This window comes from Struthio camelus, chromosome 1 (genome assembly GCF_040807025.1).
Source record: "Struthio camelus isolate bStrCam1 chromosome 1, bStrCam1.hap1, whole genome shotgun sequence".
Taxonomy (NCBI): Eukaryota; Metazoa; Chordata; class Aves; order Struthioniformes; family Struthionidae; genus Struthio; species Struthio camelus.
The window spans coordinates 83,420,754-83,439,472 of record NC_090942.1 but is presented as its reverse complement, the minus strand read 5'-3'; the positions used below and the strand labels follow the sequence as shown (position 1 = coordinate 83,439,472).

The following is an 18,719-nucleotide window of genomic DNA, read 5'->3' as shown; positions in this document are numbered from 1 at the left end:
ATTATCATGAGCTGTCACAGAAAAAGAACTTTCCATCTAAGAGAACAATGAAATTTTTAAGCTTCAGGACTATATAAAATAACATTATGATTTTAAAGAACAATCATCAGGTGTTATACAACACCTGTAAATGAAGCATTTGTTTTGGTATGTGTTTTTGATGGTTTTGAAAGCATTGTTAAGAATTGATAACACTGGAAGATATTCTTTTACTTGAACTCTGAATTTCAGATTGGGTTAGAGTCAGAATCTCCAGTTAAAGAAATTGATTTTTTTAAAGACAGTTTTATTGCATTTGTAACTGAATAAAGTTATTCATTAGATGCATGTAGATAAAAGCATAAGTAGTGAATCTCTTTCAATGAAATATAGTTCTGCAAAATATTTTACAGTAAATGCACAACAGCACTTTTGTTATTTTACATGCAATGTACATGAAGCTGTCACAAGATTTACAGGGCTTGATTCCATTCTCACTTATCAGTTTCACACTGGTGTTGGTTTAGTGGAGTGATTCCTCTTGACACTGGCTGAATTCCCAGTCTAAGTGAGAGGAGAATCAAGCATGCAGGTTTTTTTGGTCAGGACAATGAATAATGATGAGCTTTGCTACTTCTATCATCTTTATTTCATTCTGATGTATATGTTGTGGCCTCTCTACTCATTAACACACGCATTCAGGCTCCTGGCTAAGCAAAAGACAATATATCTAGAGATGAAAGTGCTCAATGATTTTCAATTCCTCCCGTTCCCACAGTTCTTGTGCCCTTAACAACAGCCCTGCACTCTCTACAGTAGCAGCACCAAGTGGCAGCATGCATAAGGAAGGCACAAGGACTCCTTCAGATCAATGACATGCTTATAAGCTATAAGACTACAGCAACAAGCAGTGAGATCATGCCTCGGGCATGCTTGATGTTGGATGGATGTTGGGGCAGCAGTGTCCCTTTTCTTCCTCATTTCCTACAGTGTGTCTGCAGGGATAGGGACCGTGGCTGGCCCTACTGCTTAGACTGCAAGAGTGAGGAGAGTACCTACATGCTTATCCAACTCACGTGCATCACCACGAGGACCAGTCACAGCCACAGGATAGCCTGTATCTTGCACTGACAAACTCTGAGAAGGCTGCAGCCCATAAAATGTTACGGAGAATCTTTCATATGGAGTTCATAAGGAAGCAAAAGACCCTCTCCTATTTGCTCCCTGTCTGTTTCTTGACTGTCCTTGCTCCAGTTTCAGAATCACATCACTCAATAAATAGGTATTGCAGACATAAGCATAGTATGTTATCTTTCCCTAAGGAGTCACACTTCTGTGTGCTGTGAGCTAAAGGAGGCAAGGCTGCCTTTCTGACTTCGACTAAACTGGCAGAAGCTGGCAGCTCGGATCCTTTGGCCTTTAGTCCCACTTTGGTGTCCGTGCTTGTCACATGTGATTAAGCTTTCAATCAGCTTCAGCTTTTCATGCTCTTCCTTCAAGAAGAAGTCAACAAGCACACTTTTCTCCTTTTTGATTTGTTCACTGATGTCCTTGGGAATGTCAGGAATCATCCAGTCAACCAGAACGCTGAGGAACATCACCAAATTCTACAAACAGAGCAAGAGAAGGGAGCAAGAATGGAAGAATCCAAAATACTCAGACTAGAACAAAACCAAATCTCCACTATGGAACAGGGAGCCATGTATCAAACACATTTTGCTGAAGGTGCCTAATGTTAAGCAGCTGAGTAAGTCTTAGTTCAGGAAACCGCTTATGCTTGCATTCAACCCTACCTCGGCATGGTGACTGAATTAAACATGTGCCTCAGTTAGGTGTGAAACAGGAATGGGCTTGGATTCATCAGATGAAACACTGCCTAAGTGGCTAAAACTGCCTTGTTCTTTACAGTCTTTCAAAGGTGCTTAGTACTCAACATCAGATTGGTTGAGACTGAGTTCAAAATCCATTACTATATGAGCAACATCAGTGAAAGCATTCCCCAACACAGTCATACCCAAGCATTTCCAAGATGGCCTGAGCAGACAGCAGACAACTTTCATGGCCATTTTGTCCTCACATCCTTCTGTCTGCTGGTAGCAGGATTTGTGTACACTATTGCGGTGTGCAAGCCAGAATCCTGAACCTCAAATGTCATGGTCACTACAGGTGATGGGCATATAACACAGAAGTAGGAAGAACAGTGGGCAGAGTGTTTTGCTTGTTTATGAGATCTATAGATAAATTATGCATTTGGGTTTGTATTATGAAGAGATTATTCTGAAAATTGCTGTGTTGTGTAATGGCTCACAATGTGGGAGAACTTTTGCTGAAAGGCTACAAGCACAAACCCTCCATCCCCGTCCGAGACAACAGAGCTCATTAACCAGGGAACATACTGCAGCAGAAACAGGCATGTTCTTTGAAGCCAAGCATATGCAGTTGTCTTCAAATATTTTACAGGCATTAGTGGAAAGATACTGAACACAGAATGAAGAAGTAGAAGAGGGCAATATAAACCAGGCAAGACTCAAAGACATATTTAGGAATATGCAACCGCTGAGGAAAAAAGACACGCAGATTTTGCTATGAGGAGTGGGCCCATTTTAACTGTGGAGGTAACCAAGATCAGGGAGGAGAACAGGAGGTTTCTATCATTTAGAAGATGCCATGAGCAAAGTCCTTACCAATGAATTCTCCATATTCAGGGGGAAGGGGCTGTAGAAAGTAGATAGTGAAAGATCTTGGAGGATTTATTACTTGTTGCTGTTTATTTCTTACTTTAGGTAAAGAGCAGTGTTTCACAAGCCTACATAACAGTTATGTGTCTTACATGTGACACCTCTGAGGGTATAAATGCTAACAGAGTCCACTTCCACTTAACTGAAACGTTCAAGAGCCTGGGATATTTTGGGGATCAGTGCTAGTGTCAGGGTTTAAGGTAGGTTGTGGATCTTCCATTTCATGAAGGAAAAATAAAATCTGTGCTTAGGAAGCGTGCCACACTGGAGGGAGAATGTGTGCTGCAGCCTACTGACACAGAAAAGTCCTGTCGGACATGAATTCCTTCGACACATGCATTTCAATTCATTTATTATGACATTTCTGTGACTGAAATTGCAGTAACTCAACAGACTTACCTGAAATAGAATAACAAAAGCCAAGCGAGCAGATAAGACCGCCCAGTATTGTTTAGAAAACTCATACGAGTTTTGGGACCAAGGTGGTTCTCTGTAATCTTTGAACCTGTCAATGAAGACAGCTCAGTTAACAATCTCTTCCTGCATGAATTGCTTTGATTAACACAGCTCTCCAGTACCCAAACCTAAAGAATCCAATCCTCCAGATGTTTCTACTTCATCTCATATCATGAAATATAATTCCAGAATTAGATCTGGACTATCTCCAATGAATTTAGCAAGTTTACTCTCTTTTTCTCAGTTGTAACAGAAATCAGAACATTGTTCTAATGTTGGAAATTTCCAGACTTTTCTGGATTTACAAATAATCCCTTTTTTGTTAATGTTAAATTGATTTCAATGTACACAGAATGAAGCATATAAATTAAAGTATAAAGGTAGTCCAAGGCATTTTCAGACCAAATGAGATAACCTCGCACTCATTCCACCTAAACTGAGATTAATTTAGGGAGTAATTAAGACCACAATAAGGTCTGAATCACACTCTGGAGGTTCCTGTCTCTCTCCATAAGTGACAGAGGGAGCCAGGGGAAACACACTTCCTATATTAAGGCTTAGACAGGATAAAACAGAGCCTTTGTGGTTTGGTGCAAAGATTGATGCTTTTAGTATTATCATCAATCATTTGGAAGTAAACAGCAGGCTAATAAAAATCACAGATACTCCTAAATGGGAAAGGTTTGCAAATAGCAGGAAACACAGAAAGCAGTAAGAAATGCAGACAGGAAACACAACAAGAATAATCTAGGGAAATGGAAAATAATTAAAATAAAACAATTGAAGGATCTTGAAAGAATAAAATTTGAAAGAAAATGCAGTGAAAAGAGCCTGCAGCTTATGGTGCCCAGCAAGTTCATACAAGTCTGAAAGATGGCAGGAGCATAGTATGACTTGGGTATATATAAACAAAAGGCAAAATGGGAGGTATTAGCCCTTTTCTGAACATCTCAGGTAAAACCACACCTGGAATACTGCATTTAGCTGTGGGGATTTCAGAGCAAAAAAAAAAAAAAGATATTAATAAATTGAAGGTAGTTCAGCATGGCAGTCAATGGTCTGAGGAGACTGACTCACCAGAAGAGATTAAAGAAAAGACTATACGTATTGCTCCACTCTGGTTAAGTAACAGCCACAGTTGGACATGATAACCACACACAAATTGTTCCCTTAGGACTGAAAAGGATAATTTAGTGCTGTTCACAGTGTTTGACTAGGAGTAATGGGTTGAAATTAAGAAAGGGAAAATCTGTTTTGAATACCATGAAACCCTTCCTGACAGTAAGATTCATTACACTACGGAAAAGCCTCCGTTGGGGGATAATGGAATAATGGAAAAGGTTCATATATAAAACCTGTCAGTTTCAGTTTGCAGGTGCTCTTACCAAAATTACCTCCAGGTTCTGTCCACATAGGCTTGTACTTTAAATTATATATTTACAAAAACCTCAAAGTCAAAGGAAATTCAGCCTGAAACACTGGATGAAATTCCATGCTGCACCTTTGGAGACAAAGTACACTGGATACAGCCCCATGATAGAGGGGAGAGGACTAACAGAAGGAGAAAATAACTTAAATCAAGGCTTTTCAAACTTCATAGAAGAACTACCTCGGCTGTGATACAGACCGTATTTTTGCTGTGTTCAGCAGTATGCACACAGCAGCCAAGCTCTTGTTCCTATCTTACACAGGTTCCTATTTGATCCTACGCTGTGCTTGCGCTTTGAGATTTCTCCTCTAGTACCTCTCCGTACAACACGGACTCCCATATATTGCTCAAATCTGCTCATTAAGGCTGTAGCCAGGGCCAGAACCAGTTCCATTGAATTAAATCTGCTTGAACATCAAAGTCAGGGAAAACCACTGAGTTTGCTGTGGATTGCGTCTAGCATGATAAATCAATCTGAGCCTGGAAACTCAGCCTAGGTTCACCTGGAAGGATCACCAACTGTGGTGGGATTTTCCTGTAATGTACTCTGAGAGTCACAACACATGCAAGTGTTGCAGGCCATTAGACCTCATGAAAATTTCACCTGTCTCAACAGGAAATCACACTGCTTATGATGCCTGAATCTACAATCAGTAGAACACCAGCAAGTGATTTATGGTAGCTGGGCCTCTTCCCCACCCCTCTTTTTAATTATGCCGTAGCACATGGGACCTTAAAGCGCAATAACCCAGGCCTTTTCTAGCCACTACACTCTACAGCTACTTTCTAAAAAAAAGTTCCCACCTATCTCCTCAGCTCCACAACCCTCTAATTCTTGATTCTTAAAGTATTTGATTCATCAGATATGCTAGGAAGAGCAAACAGCTGGCCTTCAAAAGGCTATTGTGTTGCAAACATAGCAAGCATTTCTAATTCCACTGAAAAAGAGACAAGAATGTAAAGTAGTTGATGTAGTTTAAGAACAGAGCACAGAAAAATTCTGAGGGGAAAACCAAAAATGCACACTGAAAACAGAAAATTGCTGGGGAAGCTAAATGAGGATGGATGGAGAGGACCGTCAGAGAAAACTGGCCTGCAGTCAAAGGGTTAAGAGAAATATGTAATTGTATTTAACAACTATATCAGATGTGGAAAAAGAAATTCTAGTAGAAAATAAAAATGTGTAAGTAGGTGGAATCGTGCATAAGTGTAAATGAGCTGATCTGTTTAATTTCTTTTTTAAGTTGGTGTTTCACAAGAAATTGAGGAAAACATGACTGAATCACTATGAAGTTGTGCTTCAGAAATGCTGCATAGTAGGGTTTACCAAACGGGGAATACAGTAATTGCTGAGGGCAAAAAAAGAGAATCCATGACCGATCTTTTGGGGCAGATAACAAGGATCCCAGGGCATTAAGAAAACTAATTCATTCAAGGCACTTTATAAATTTGCTGAATATGGAAACAGAGTTATGTTAAGGGAAAAGGCCCTTTTAATGGCTGCATATCTGCTGCCTTTTTCTTTTCAATGTGATCAGCATGCTTTCATGCACTCCATTATCATATCAGATTATAAAGATTAAAAGGACTAAACCAATAAAAATGTCACATAATTTAGCAAGGCTTGCTTTTAATTTGCCTTCAGCTACACAGCTACGTTTTGCTCTAAAAAAACCCCATTAAACTAATGCTGTACACGAGATTGGTGGTATAGCAATGTTTACTTGGAAGCAGTGTCAAAGAGTTCACAGTATTGTAGAAAACGCTGCTCAAAATATTTGAAGAATGCATTCTGGATTTTCAGTGGGAGAGTTGTTTCTGGCTTGTTAGGGTTATTTTTAAGATACCTTAATCTCTGGCAATGCCCGTAAACAGTAAAATTCAGGCTTATTGTAACCACATTTATCTCCAGAGGTCACAGAAATCTAAGAATAAGAGAGGTCAGCTTGTTCCCAACATATTTGCCAGAAACAGAAAAGTAGATTTTTTTTCCAGCTTGAGGGACAGTGTTTGTTGCCTGCCTCATGGGAGATGAGCTAGATACCCCATGTTTTATCACATTGATAGTTCTGGCCAAAGCAGTGACTTTGGTAGGATTTAAATAAGGCGGGTGTTAATCAGAAACAGTGAATGTGCTTGCTGATATCTCCTCATAATCATTTCCTGATAAGGGAAGAGAAATGCTCTCATGGTTGTTTCCCATTCAGAGTAGAACATGGTCAAACATCTAGCATGTTTCTTGTTTGCAATCTTTTTTTTTTTTTTCCCCCCTCAGTAGCACAGACCTGATATTCTCAGGCAGAGACCACTTCTAAACTTAGGGTGGATTATTACATTCTCCCTGTATTTTGGCCCTGTTGAACCCATGCTAATCTGAGTGCTGTGCAGTACTATTTCACCTGAGTGACTGTGTCTCTCTTTAAATGCTTAAAATTCAGGAATTTGCTCTAGTATTCATCTAGGCCTCCCATGTAGTCAAGGTAAGAAGGTAGGCACATCCCAAAGGCAATTTGAAGCTAAGTGTCTGAACTCGAGGGTCAGATTTCTCTCTGTATTTACTCTCCTTCCAGCACCTGCAGAAGTACCTCATATACATCATTTTTATGGGTTAAAACTAGGTAAGATAAATACCAGCTGCTCAAAATCTGGGGTTTCTTAGATGTGGGTAAAGTTTTCTTATGCATGAGAAGGGCATAACTGTGCACAGACTAAACTAAAAAAATTACTTTGTGGAAGATAGATATATAGTCTACATTTAGAAATGTGTAGTTATTTAGAAACAAAAGAAGGTGTCTGGCTACTGCAAGAACCTAACTAGAGTGTGATCACTTATATAATCAGTGAAGAGAGATGGACTGCTCTGAAGGGCAATTTATAGCACCTAAATTAGAAGCCTAATTCCATAGTGAATTTCTCTTGTTACTTTTAAGTGGCTGCTTATTTCAAAATTTATTTTTAAAAGAGCAAAATCAGTACCATATATTTAAAATGATTTCAATTTTGTAGGGATTTTTTGAATATTTTTAAATCAAAATGTTTGATTCATTTGAAATATTTTCCCTCTCCAACTTTAGCGTGAAGACAATTTGTTCCTCAAAGATTTTGGTGGGACATAAGTGTGTATTCTAAGCAGCTTCAGTTACTAGCTTTTCTTGTCATACTGCAAGCTGCTCTTACAGATTTGTAGAAAAGAGGAAAAGGCATAACTGAGTGGTAACGCTACAAAAATCTCCAGCTGCCTTAGCTATGTTAAATCTTTATCTACTCTGCAAACACAGTTTTTATAAGAAACCCTGAATGGCAGTTATGTGGAAATATAGGGATCGCTAGAATTAATAATCAAGAAAACTACCTGCTTATTCAATATAGATTTGTCAAGGACAATGTATCTAGGTGGATGGAAGGAAAGGAGGGAAAAATTCTGGAGCTCTAACCAGAAAACACTACATGAAATCCACCATAACTAACCGTATTTTCTGCCAATACCTCAGTGTTCAATAAGCCACTGTTGCAAGGCCTACCTGACGTGAGGAGGTATGAGATTGTCACCTGTAAGATTTGTATCATGCTGTTCTGCCTGTCAACTGGTTTTGTGCTCTTTGACACAGATACTGAGCGGAAAGACCAAGGTTAAACTAGATATAGAGCCATGGTAGGTTTAGAAGGTCGCTATCAGGAGCACCAGATCCAAAAAATATGGCAGGTAGCCAGAAAAGACGGTGGATGTATACAAACACATTATACTTCAAAATAAGAGAGGCAAATTAAGGACCTTTGTTAATAGAAAACACATAAATAAAGTCTCGCTTTCCAAAGAAAATGGAGGAACAAGTTATGCGACAATCTCTCTCTTGCCAATGCAGAGGCTATGTCAAGTGTGATTTTGAGCGAGTCCAAAAGGAAGGTGAGGCAGGCTGTTGGGTACAACCCTGACCAGAGCAGTTTGGTTGTGAACAGCCCTGCGCTCTTTCGATTGTGGATATTTTTATGAAAAAACATGGGTACCTCCAGAATCCTGGATCCATGTTAGTGATTTTTCATGCCAACTTGAACTATCCCATAGGTATCAACACCCTGAGATTTTCTGTTTTTCCTGAAGAGCAGTGGACTAGACTTTTTGGATATATTTTAAAGGAAATTCAATGTTGTATCCCCCTGACTGAAAAGAGGAAGCAGAAACATGGGCCATGTAGAGGGAGAAAGGTGCAGGTTTTAAAGATGGGCAGCATATATTGAAAACTTGATCTCATTAAGTAAACACTGAAATAAAGAGAAAGAAGGCCAAGCTCTAACTAGTGAGATTCCATTTTTAAAACTGAATTATGCTCCCATTGTTCTTAATGAAAATTTTGTCTTCCAGTACCTATATGAATTTGAGAGTTTGTTTAAATTATTTATTTTGTCTTGTAAAGCACTGGGAAAAAAAAAAAAAAACCCTTCTAAGAACCTCCTAAGACAGTAAGAAAATTCTAAAAGCTGTACTCTTAAAATGACATTTTTAAAGGCACAGATACTATTAGTTCCCCCTTGGAAAATTTTTGCCTGACAAAAGACCCAAAGAATTTACTTCACCTATGCAAAATGCCATTAAAACTACTTTACCTGCAGAATAAAACATCCTGTGCAAACGGGGAGTTTTCTGGCTGTGTTCCAGCCTTAAGATGACTGACATTGAAGTATGAGAGCGTGTGATTGATGAAGCCATGCATGGTTCCATTTTGACTGTATGCATATTGATACATAAGGCGTGGAATGAAATCAGATGTGACAGAAATTACAAAAGCCTGGGAGGCAAAAAAAAAAAAAAACAATGCTGTGAATCTATGCTTAATGTGCTTCAGATTAACTTAATTTAGGTGCTAATTTTCATGTTCGAGTAAGTTTAGAAAAAGTGATGAAGTGACGGATAATGGCTGAACCTAGTACAGAATGTATGGTTTTATAAGTCTAAATAACCTGCTCTCTCTCCAAGGGAAGCTTGTAGTTAGGAAGGTGGATCATTTCTGAGAGCACAGAATAAGAAAAGCAATTAATGCATGTATATTTTTCCAACTGCTTCCCTTGCTGGAATCATTATGAGGTTTTTCACTAGTTTTTTAAAAAAAATTAGAGTAAATAACAGGCATGCTAGCTTTATTGTATAATTTGGTGTAATTACACAGTGCTAACTCAGTCAGACCAGCAGAATGCAAAGTATTTATCCTTCATGCACCCCTTTGCATTAGGACTTATGCATCTGACATCAATGGAGCTCATGCTGGAATAAAACCAGTGCAATTGTGAAGAGAGTTAGACGCAAAAGTATCTAGATCATGTCAATAACAATTCATTTAGTACTACCTTTTGCCAAATAGTTCTTCTGACATAATAATGTTCAGCTTGAGTAGAGAAGCAAAATTGGGCATTCAGTTATTTTTTCAAATCAGGTGTGCACATATTTACATTTCTGTCAACAAGAATTAGCTAACTGACATTGGAATGGAAAATCCCTAGGAAATGCAAATGAATAGAGTTTGTTTGATACAGCAAACAATGAGGGCAAAATGTAAAACCTGAACGCAAACCTGTAAAGTGCATTCAGAAAAAACTGCAGAGTCTTGCTCATCTTGCACAGGTCAATGCTCTCAGATCTGAAATCTATGCCTGACACCAACACTATGGGTATGTGCAGAGCTGCACAGATTTCCTACCTTAAGTCCAAGAAATGACCAAGCCATACCTGAAAAATGCTCCACCCATGCCAAACAACTCTACTTCCCCGGAGGCATTACAGTTCTCCCGGTTGCAATGAGAGCTTAGATACTGCTATAGAGTATGTTGGATGAGACTGTGCTAATTCAATTGCATATCTCCTCTGCACAAGTTTCCCCCTCAGTAGTGACAATCACCCACCTCCCTAAAGTGTTTTGACATCAATGGGTTAAAAATAGTAAGTGCTATTATGGTTAAGTTATAGGACACGAATCATTTTTACCTTAAAGCATACACAGGAAAATTTTACTTGTATTCTAGACATACTATAATACATAATACACATAATATATCTGTATAGCAGACATACATTATGTTTATACGCAATCGTTCTGCTGAAGAATATCTCTTTCAGTTAAGGTTTTGTAGCTTGGGAAGTGTGTAAGCCAAGTCAAAAAAAGGTATTCTGACACAGAAAAACTCACTTTGTGGGAGAAACGATGTTTAGGGATATAATCATATTTTTTATAAGTGTACAATATATAGCAGAACAAATGTTAATGCTTGTCCATCCAGTCAAGGGCTTTCTGCTCTGAGAACCCACTCTTGGATGTTATGTTTACGTCTTTTCATTCACACCAACAGCTATACTAGCAGAGTGACAGAGAGAAGCATATATATGAATGAGAAGTAGATCTTTAGCAATTATCCAGATTGTTGCCTGCTTACATCCCATTCATTAGTTGTTTTTATATGAATTAGCATTCCTGTCATATATAACACAAGGATGCAGAGAATGAGGTGAGAGAATGGTCATCTGCTTTGTAATTCAGGTTGTGTTTTCAACTTCCACAAGAATGAACTGGATAATTTAGATTTCATTGTATTTTATAGCAGTTGAAGAAATTAGACATCACTTTTAAATTAGGCTGGAGGGACAAAAATAACTTCTTAGGATCACGCCTACAAGCTGGTGCAACCAAATACTTACGTTAATGATAACTGAAAGTTTTCCAATACCACTCAAAATGTTATACCAAATTCCTGTAAGCGAAAAACAGAGCTTCATTAAGGGGTTTGCTATCATATTTTTTCTTCCTTGTTGAATTATTGGTGTTCTCATAATTGTAATGGTTTTTCATTACCTACCTATGTCTTTTGCTCTTACTGTGTCTGGCCTCCTGAGCTCTGTAACAAACTTTTTCGCATCAAGACGAACTTCTATGACGTTGTTCAGAAGAGCAAAGAGCGGTGCCAGAGGGAAGGAGGCAACGAAGAGTGTGACAAAGCCAAACTGGATAACTGGAAGAGAAAGATGCATTGTGCTTGGATACCTTTTGAAAGGAGCTGGTAAATCAAGCTATCAGTAAATCGTCAGTGAGCTTTGTGAGTGACAAAACCCATAAAACCTCACTGTACAATTTGGTCACAGTGATAAACATCACAAAGCAATGAAGGAGAGAAAGGTTTACCACTAGATTTTGTAAGTGGTGCTCATAATGCTTCTGGTCCTTAGCACACCAATACGAGCCAGAATAAATGATAAATTTAACACAGGACAAGGTGTTCTGGGTGTGTTCTTTTGCTTTCATACATTATCAGCTGCATAAGACTGTTTTCTTTGCCATCCCTTTGCCTGTAAAAAAATCGTTACATAAGCAAGGAAAAGGGGAAAATATACATGGTGCTATTGTTTCTTCTCAGCACCGTTTGGAATACGCTGGGACAATCTGTCAAGAGCAGGTACACATTAAATATCTTGCGTTATGGACGCGTGAACCTATGGTAACAAATACATGTAACAAATACACTCCTTATGCCAGTGACATCTTCCTTCAAGGTTAGAAATCTTCTGCTTAAAGTCCTAGCAAAGGGGAATATTATTGTCACTCTTTTTCGGGGTTTGCAATTTGGGTAAAGCAGATGGCCAGAGAGAAAGCACTGGACCAAAGGAACAAGTAGTGGCACAATGACACACAGACCTCCCGAGTCCTCTGTGCTTGCTGGAATAGATATGCAGCTAGTAAGCCTGGTTTCTTTAGGGGACACTCTCTCCCCTTGGAGTGGATGGCAGCTTTTGTATCATCTTCTTCCCAGTACTACACTACTAGTACAACTAGTAGTACAACTTCCATAGTAGTACAACTAGTAGTACTACTAGTTCAGCTCTTAATCCACAGTGCAATACTATAAACCAAAAGGCCACAAAGTGTTCTGAGTGAATTGTATCTCTTTCCTAGGGCATAGGATGATCTGTCTCCATGCAAATAAATTACTTTGCAAGTAGCTAAGGAGCCTGTGTCACCTGGCAAAGCACAGTACTGGCACATTGCTATGTTTTTCTAAAAACCCTCAGGACTCTAAAGAGATTTAGAGTACTACAATAGAAAATCAAGTCCCTCCAACAGAGATTCTTCAATTTGGGGGTCAGCAGTGGGAAATGCAGTACTCCTATTGCTTTCAATGGCCCTTTAGGACACTTGGAATCGAGCTCATCTGGGGCACTCTTCTTTGTGTATAATCAGAACATGTAAAGGCCCGACATGTTTTTGCTCGAAGGCGCTGAGAAATTACTAAATTGCCTAAAAGGCTGTGTCTTCCATGGAAAGCAAGAGGCATCAGTAGTGAATGTTACTTATGAGAGTTGATCATTTCCTTGTAAAAATTATGCATTATTTTAATATGATAAATGAGGGAGGTGAAAGGAGTTTATTCCCCCCTCCCCCCCCCCAAAAAAAGAAAAGCAGGAGAAGAAGAAACAAATCAAAAAGCATGTTGGTCAAATGCAAAGGCAGCAAACACAATAAAATTAAACTAATAAATTTAACTATGACTTACACTTCTGAATTAAATAAATAGCAATATACAAAAAGGATTTGTGTGTATGAAGCGCTATTTATTGAGGCTTCTTTTTCAGAAAATCCCTCGATAAGTTCTCTCTTCATTATGGAAGAAATCTTTTGCACTTCTAATGAAAAGAAGGCCCTTTCATAACACCACTGTTTACTTTAAAATCATTTCCTTAGGCACTGTTGTCACAATCTACAACTAACTGATAAAACAGCTTTCTCCAGGACCTTCTCCTACACACATCTTATTTTGTGAGCACAGATTGCAAGCCCTCTTATTAACATTGCTGCTTTTCTCTTCCAAGTGACAATATATTTGCCCAGTAAAGTATTATTTCTATATCAAGTGGCCTTTTGATTTTCACATTCTTTGCTTTGCTTTCAGATAAAGAGCATATCCTAGCATATAGTAAGAGGGAGCTTTTTCAAAGCATAGGAATGTTTTATCCTTGAAATTATGCTTTCCTGAACATTTTATGTTCAGAGTCAGGAAAAGGAATTAACAAGGAAATAAAAACAGATGTTAGAACAGTGTCCCAGAAAACTGTGAAATGCTTAGAAAAATACATGGCTCCAAAATATGCCTTATTTGGTTTTAAGTGAATTTAGCAGAGATAGAGCTGTGAGGACTCTATTACACAGAAAAAAAAGAAAAAGAAAAAAAAGAAAGAAAAGGTATTTGCAACTCTTTGAGTACAAACTGCACAGGCATTTGCTTTGATCGTGTTTGCAGCCCCTTTTACTCATTTCCTGGGAACATTCACTTCAATTATTTTTTTCAAGTTCACGAAAGAATGTTGAAGGTATGCAAAAGTCTTTTGGATAATTGTGTAAATATGTCGTCATAGAAAACTCTATGCCAGAAGTGTTTGTGTGGCCATCTTGAAATCTCCTCAATATTCCAGCTTCCTTTTTAAGCAAGTGTCAATGATCCAAAAAGCAGGCAGACCCTCCCCCTAAAACCAAGCATGCCATGATTTAGATGGTCAGTCACGTCTTGAGTAGTAAACTTGCAAGTAATTATTCAAAACAAGCAGTGTGTGAACAGCCTCAGCAATTTAAACGTGCTTGTTTAGTTTGGTCGGTATTTATAAAAAATCAATCCACAAAGCTCAAAAGTCTGCACGCATTAGAAAAGAGCAAAATGCACTGATGTCCAGTTCAGATCCTAGAAGCAACTCAGTCACAGCATCCCGCAGGTCTGCACAGGCCTTACACTCACAGTGCAAACATTCACACTACTTTTTTAGGGGACTCATAAAGACTGTTCTGTTAAGTACAGCTGGTGCTGAGATATCCCATTTTTGCCTGAAGGACTTGACAGCACCCCTGAAACACCTTTTCACATTCATGCCTATTCCACAGGACTGGTCAATGCTCTTCTAGGATTCACATACAACCCTATTAATTCATATAAGGAGCCCTGCCTTCCTCTGGCGGCTATTCTTTAGTGCCTTGAGACAGAAGACTAGAGAGACATGTGCAAGGAGTTGGACTGTTGGACATCCAGCCTCTTCCACCTCCTTTCTCATGGGCTAGTGCATTACTGGAAGTAAATGAGGGGGGAAGAATCAGTCCTGTGCTAAGTGACATTCCACATCCTAAGGAGAAACTTTGCAATATACATTCAAGCCTGGCCAAGAAGCTAAGGAAGAGATGTAATTTACTACTCTTCAGTAATAAATGTATGCAACAAGCCTGCACACAACAGGCTGAGTGGGTATTTTCAAATCCAGTCTCATTATAGAGATTATAGAAAAACGTAGGTTTCTCTTCAGTGATTCCTTTTTTCTTTCGCTGCCTCACACATTGCCTTTTTGATGATTTTTCCTGCTTTAGGGGAAATTCTTCCAAACCTCTAAGACTAATCTTTTATGGTAGTCAGTAGCTACAGACATTGCACCTGATCATTTTCTCCTTAAAACACAAAAGGGAGTTTTGCCATTGATTTTTAACAGAAGTCAGATGATGAAACCCTTTATTATCATTTCTCCTTAAAAAAAAAAATTCCAGTTAATTGCCATATGAAATTTGGACTCTCACATGGTTTAGAATGGAGAAAGGAAGACTGCATGAAACAAGAATCTGAAAAGTTATTGCTGATGTTAGTTTTTGCTGAAAAGTCAGTAGTGCTATAAACCTTACACATGCGCAGGCACCATTCAGCTGGTTTTGGGGCTGATTTTTTAAAGTTTACTTCATTAGCAATATTTACTGCTCCTCTAAATGTCAGCTTCTTGCCAACTCATATCACTGCAGGCTAGTTGCAGATGTTGCAAACTTGCTACCAGCTGGATGAGGAAATTGCTATGCATGCTACATACTTTGCGAATATATATCATCTGGTATATTGGACTAGGTCAAAAGGCATTGCATGATTTTAGAAATAGGAAGCACTGATGACAAATTTGACATTTTTGTTAACAATGACAATTTAGGTTTAAAGATTCGTTGAGAAAAAAATTCAGATTATTCAGAAACATAAAGAGTGTCTGCTTTCAATTTTCTGCTAAGAAATAGAAATAGATATCAGTTAATAATATCAAAACAAACCATGGTCAGAAATTTCACTGGTGTGAATCAAAACTATGTGAAGATGTGCTCTTGACTGGGAAGGCCTGGTCAAGAAAGAAGCTCAATGCAGTTTTCTGACTGAATTCAGCTCCCTGAAGAACTGACCCACAAAAGATTTCCCCAAAGGGAAATCTGGAGTTTGCCAAGGTGAAATGTTGGCCTCTTCCTGTCACACTGTTGGTATCTGTAAAATGCTGCTGAAGTCAGTGGAAGTCTGCCTGAGTTGTAGACTTTGGGCTTTACCCTCTCATGGTTTTTATATTTATATATTACTTCTGCCTTGAGAACTAAATGCCTTGGTCTTGATTTTCTGCTTGTTCTAGGTTAAATCAGTGTCATATAACGGATTTCACTGGACCTGTTCCTAGTCTGATGTTTCACTTGCACAAATAATAACTCTTGAAATACAACTTTGTGCCACAGTCAGAATCCGTGAAACCATAATTCCAGGGAACCATTGGCTTCCCTGGAATTTGTTCCAGTATCTAGCTTCCATACTGCAGTTGCTGCATATCAGTCAATTATTTCAGAGCTACTGTAACACAGTTCTTGAGGAAAACTTGCATTCCAGTTAATGAATAGGAGATTTAATCCAGAAAAAGCAAAGATATCTTTTTCTCAGATTTCCCAGCCTCATTCTAGCTACCTATTTCATTATCATTTTAAAACTTTGGTTTGAGAACATCCTTGGGCGCTACTGAAATCCAGGAAACATCTTAGTGCCACAAGTTGTTGGCTCAATGCTTTAAAATATCCCCTTTACTTTCTAGAAAAGCAAAATGACATACTACCAAACTTCTCCAGGTATGTCTTCCTGGGGCAGAGAGTTTTCTCAGGAAGTTCATGGGTTTGTGAACGGGGAGGAGGCATGTGAAATGAGCAGGCCAGTGGAAAGTATCATTTTTCCCAATATCTACTGCAAATGATGAGCAAGCTTCTTACCAAGACAGAACTGTTTCCCTTTGTTTCCCTTCCACTCCCAAAGTGGTAGGGAAAGGCATGGTCTAGTAGGTGCTGGCTCGAGAACACCTAGAATTGGAGATCCCAAGGAACAGTATCACTAAGTGATACTAAGTTAATTTAGGGTGTTGTTAAACATCCTAGTCTAACAGAACCTTATTTACATTTAAATGCCTGAATACTCCCAGTTGGTACTATATGCAGCCTTTTAAAATGCATGATGTGAAAGCTGATGCTCCTGGGGCATTCTAGCTCAGACGAGCTGTAAGCTAAAGATAGCTGTAGCCTGAATGAGTGTGAGAGGCTCAGATTGCTCTTCCCTTGCCAACTTTTCCCTCTTTCATGTTTGTTACTCCTCATGCTTATGATTAATAGATTCATCATAATTAGAGACACCAGCTCAGTGCTCCCACTAACCATCAAACTACTCCTTGGTTTAATGGTGCTTTGCTGAGATGGAGTACAGTGACTACCACTTTGCAGAACAAACTCCACTGAACAAGGGCAGAACTGCATCTCCTAACAAGAGAGTAAAATACTTTAGGTCTCACTGTTTCTATTCATTTACCTAGACTTAAACAAAAAAAGAAAAAAAAAAAGTCTCTCCAAGGCTTTAAGTTTCTTAATATAATAAATCAGAATAAAAGGAAATTCCAGCAGCTTTGAAATGGCCATTCCAAAATGAAAGTTGGAGAGTTATTAACAAAAACTTCTTTCTTTTTGACATATCATACTGCAAAGCACTCCCTTAGATCACTTCAAACACTGACAAGTAGTGCCTCACTAAGGCTAGTCTGCTTCATCAAGGGATGTAATGAGAATATGTGATTCAGGGTGTGAAGAGTAGGCCACACGCCAGCTCGCCTTAAGAGAGGGTAGATGCCAACCCTTTTGATGGAAACAAGTATATGTAAGAATATATATAATAAGTATATGATTTATGTGAGTGTGTGTGTGTGTGTGTGTGTGTGTGTGTGTGTGAATAAAAGTATATAAATATATAACTCTATATAAGTATATAACTCTACTGGGTACAAAAAGACAGAACTTCCTTGTGATTGGGGTATAGCCTAGAAAGTGGGAGATCTCAATTCAAAAGTCATTGCTCTGACAGAGACTTTTTCTATAGTCTTAAAGATCTCACTCATCTTTAAAAGTAGGATCACTCTGGCCATGCTAACATGAATGTAGTAGACATTCATTCACAGATATGGCCAATGAGTTTATCTGGCCACTACTGTCTCTTCATGAAACACCATCATGATCTAGGTGGGGGAACCAAAGGCTGCAGCAGGCCAAATCTTACTCAATCCCTTATTCAGCTTCTTCATTCCTAGCTGAGCAAATAGCCACAATAGGAGCTTGCCTGAATAAAGTCTGTGTGAAATTGAAGTAAAAGCCTCAGAAATTGTTTCTAAAATAACAGCCAGATTTCTCTCTTCCTCTCCTCTAATATCTACTTCTTCTGTCATTTTAAGCAAATCAGAAAATAAAAGTGTTTCCTCTCCACTTGCTGTTCTGTTTCTTCCCCTTCCCCTTCTTAAATCAAATTTAGAGAAACAGGTAAATAAGCTACATAACTGCTTCTTGCCTCTCCATTTCAGCTTGCTGTCCTTCAGGGCAATCTCATCTGACAGGTTCAGGGCTGTGCGGCACAGAGCGTTTCCTGCCTCCATGGGTGGTCTGAGTCACTCTGCAGCTAGTCTGACAGCTCAATATAGTGCTGTGGACTCAGAGCAGCGGGCGGGTTGGGGAGGTGCAGCTTGGGTTTCATTCACTGCACATTTGCCTTGAGTCCCATAGGCAGGGCACAGCTTGCTGTGGGGCTGTCATGCTAAAAGGCTCAGTGAGCCATTCTCTTAACTTGATAAACTAATTCTCTTGTTGTAAACAAATGCTTATATTAGAGATTCATCCATTAATTTGCAGAGTATTTATCTAATTAGTTCTGGTTGCAGGATGAGGTACTCTACATTGTTTACCATCTAAGAAAAAAAGGGAGTATCCTAAAATATAGGCTTAGTGTTCAATGATTTATAACAT

The 18,719-nt window shown here is 38.8% G+C and overlaps 1 protein-coding gene across 2 annotated transcripts in view; it reads right to left on the bottom strand.

The window, feature by feature from the left end:
• Positions 1-276: 276 nt before the first annotated feature.
• ANO2 (anoctamin 2) overlaps positions 277-18,719 on the bottom strand; it is a 212,167-nt gene continuing 193,724 nt past the window's right edge. For both annotated transcript variants that reach the window (XM_068953763.1, XM_068953769.1), the window contains 5 exons: positions 11,443-11,595; positions 11,285-11,337; positions 9,205-9,386; positions 3,117-3,222; positions 277-1,586 (listed from right to left, as the gene is read on the bottom strand). In XM_068953763.1, the coding sequence (XP_068809864.1) occupies positions 1,305-1,586; positions 3,117-3,222; positions 9,205-9,386; positions 11,285-11,337; positions 11,443-11,595 (776 nt within the window). In that variant the 3' untranslated portion in view covers positions 277-1,304. The remainder of the gene's footprint in view (positions 1,587-3,116; positions 3,223-9,204; positions 9,387-11,284; positions 11,338-11,442; positions 11,596-18,719) is intronic.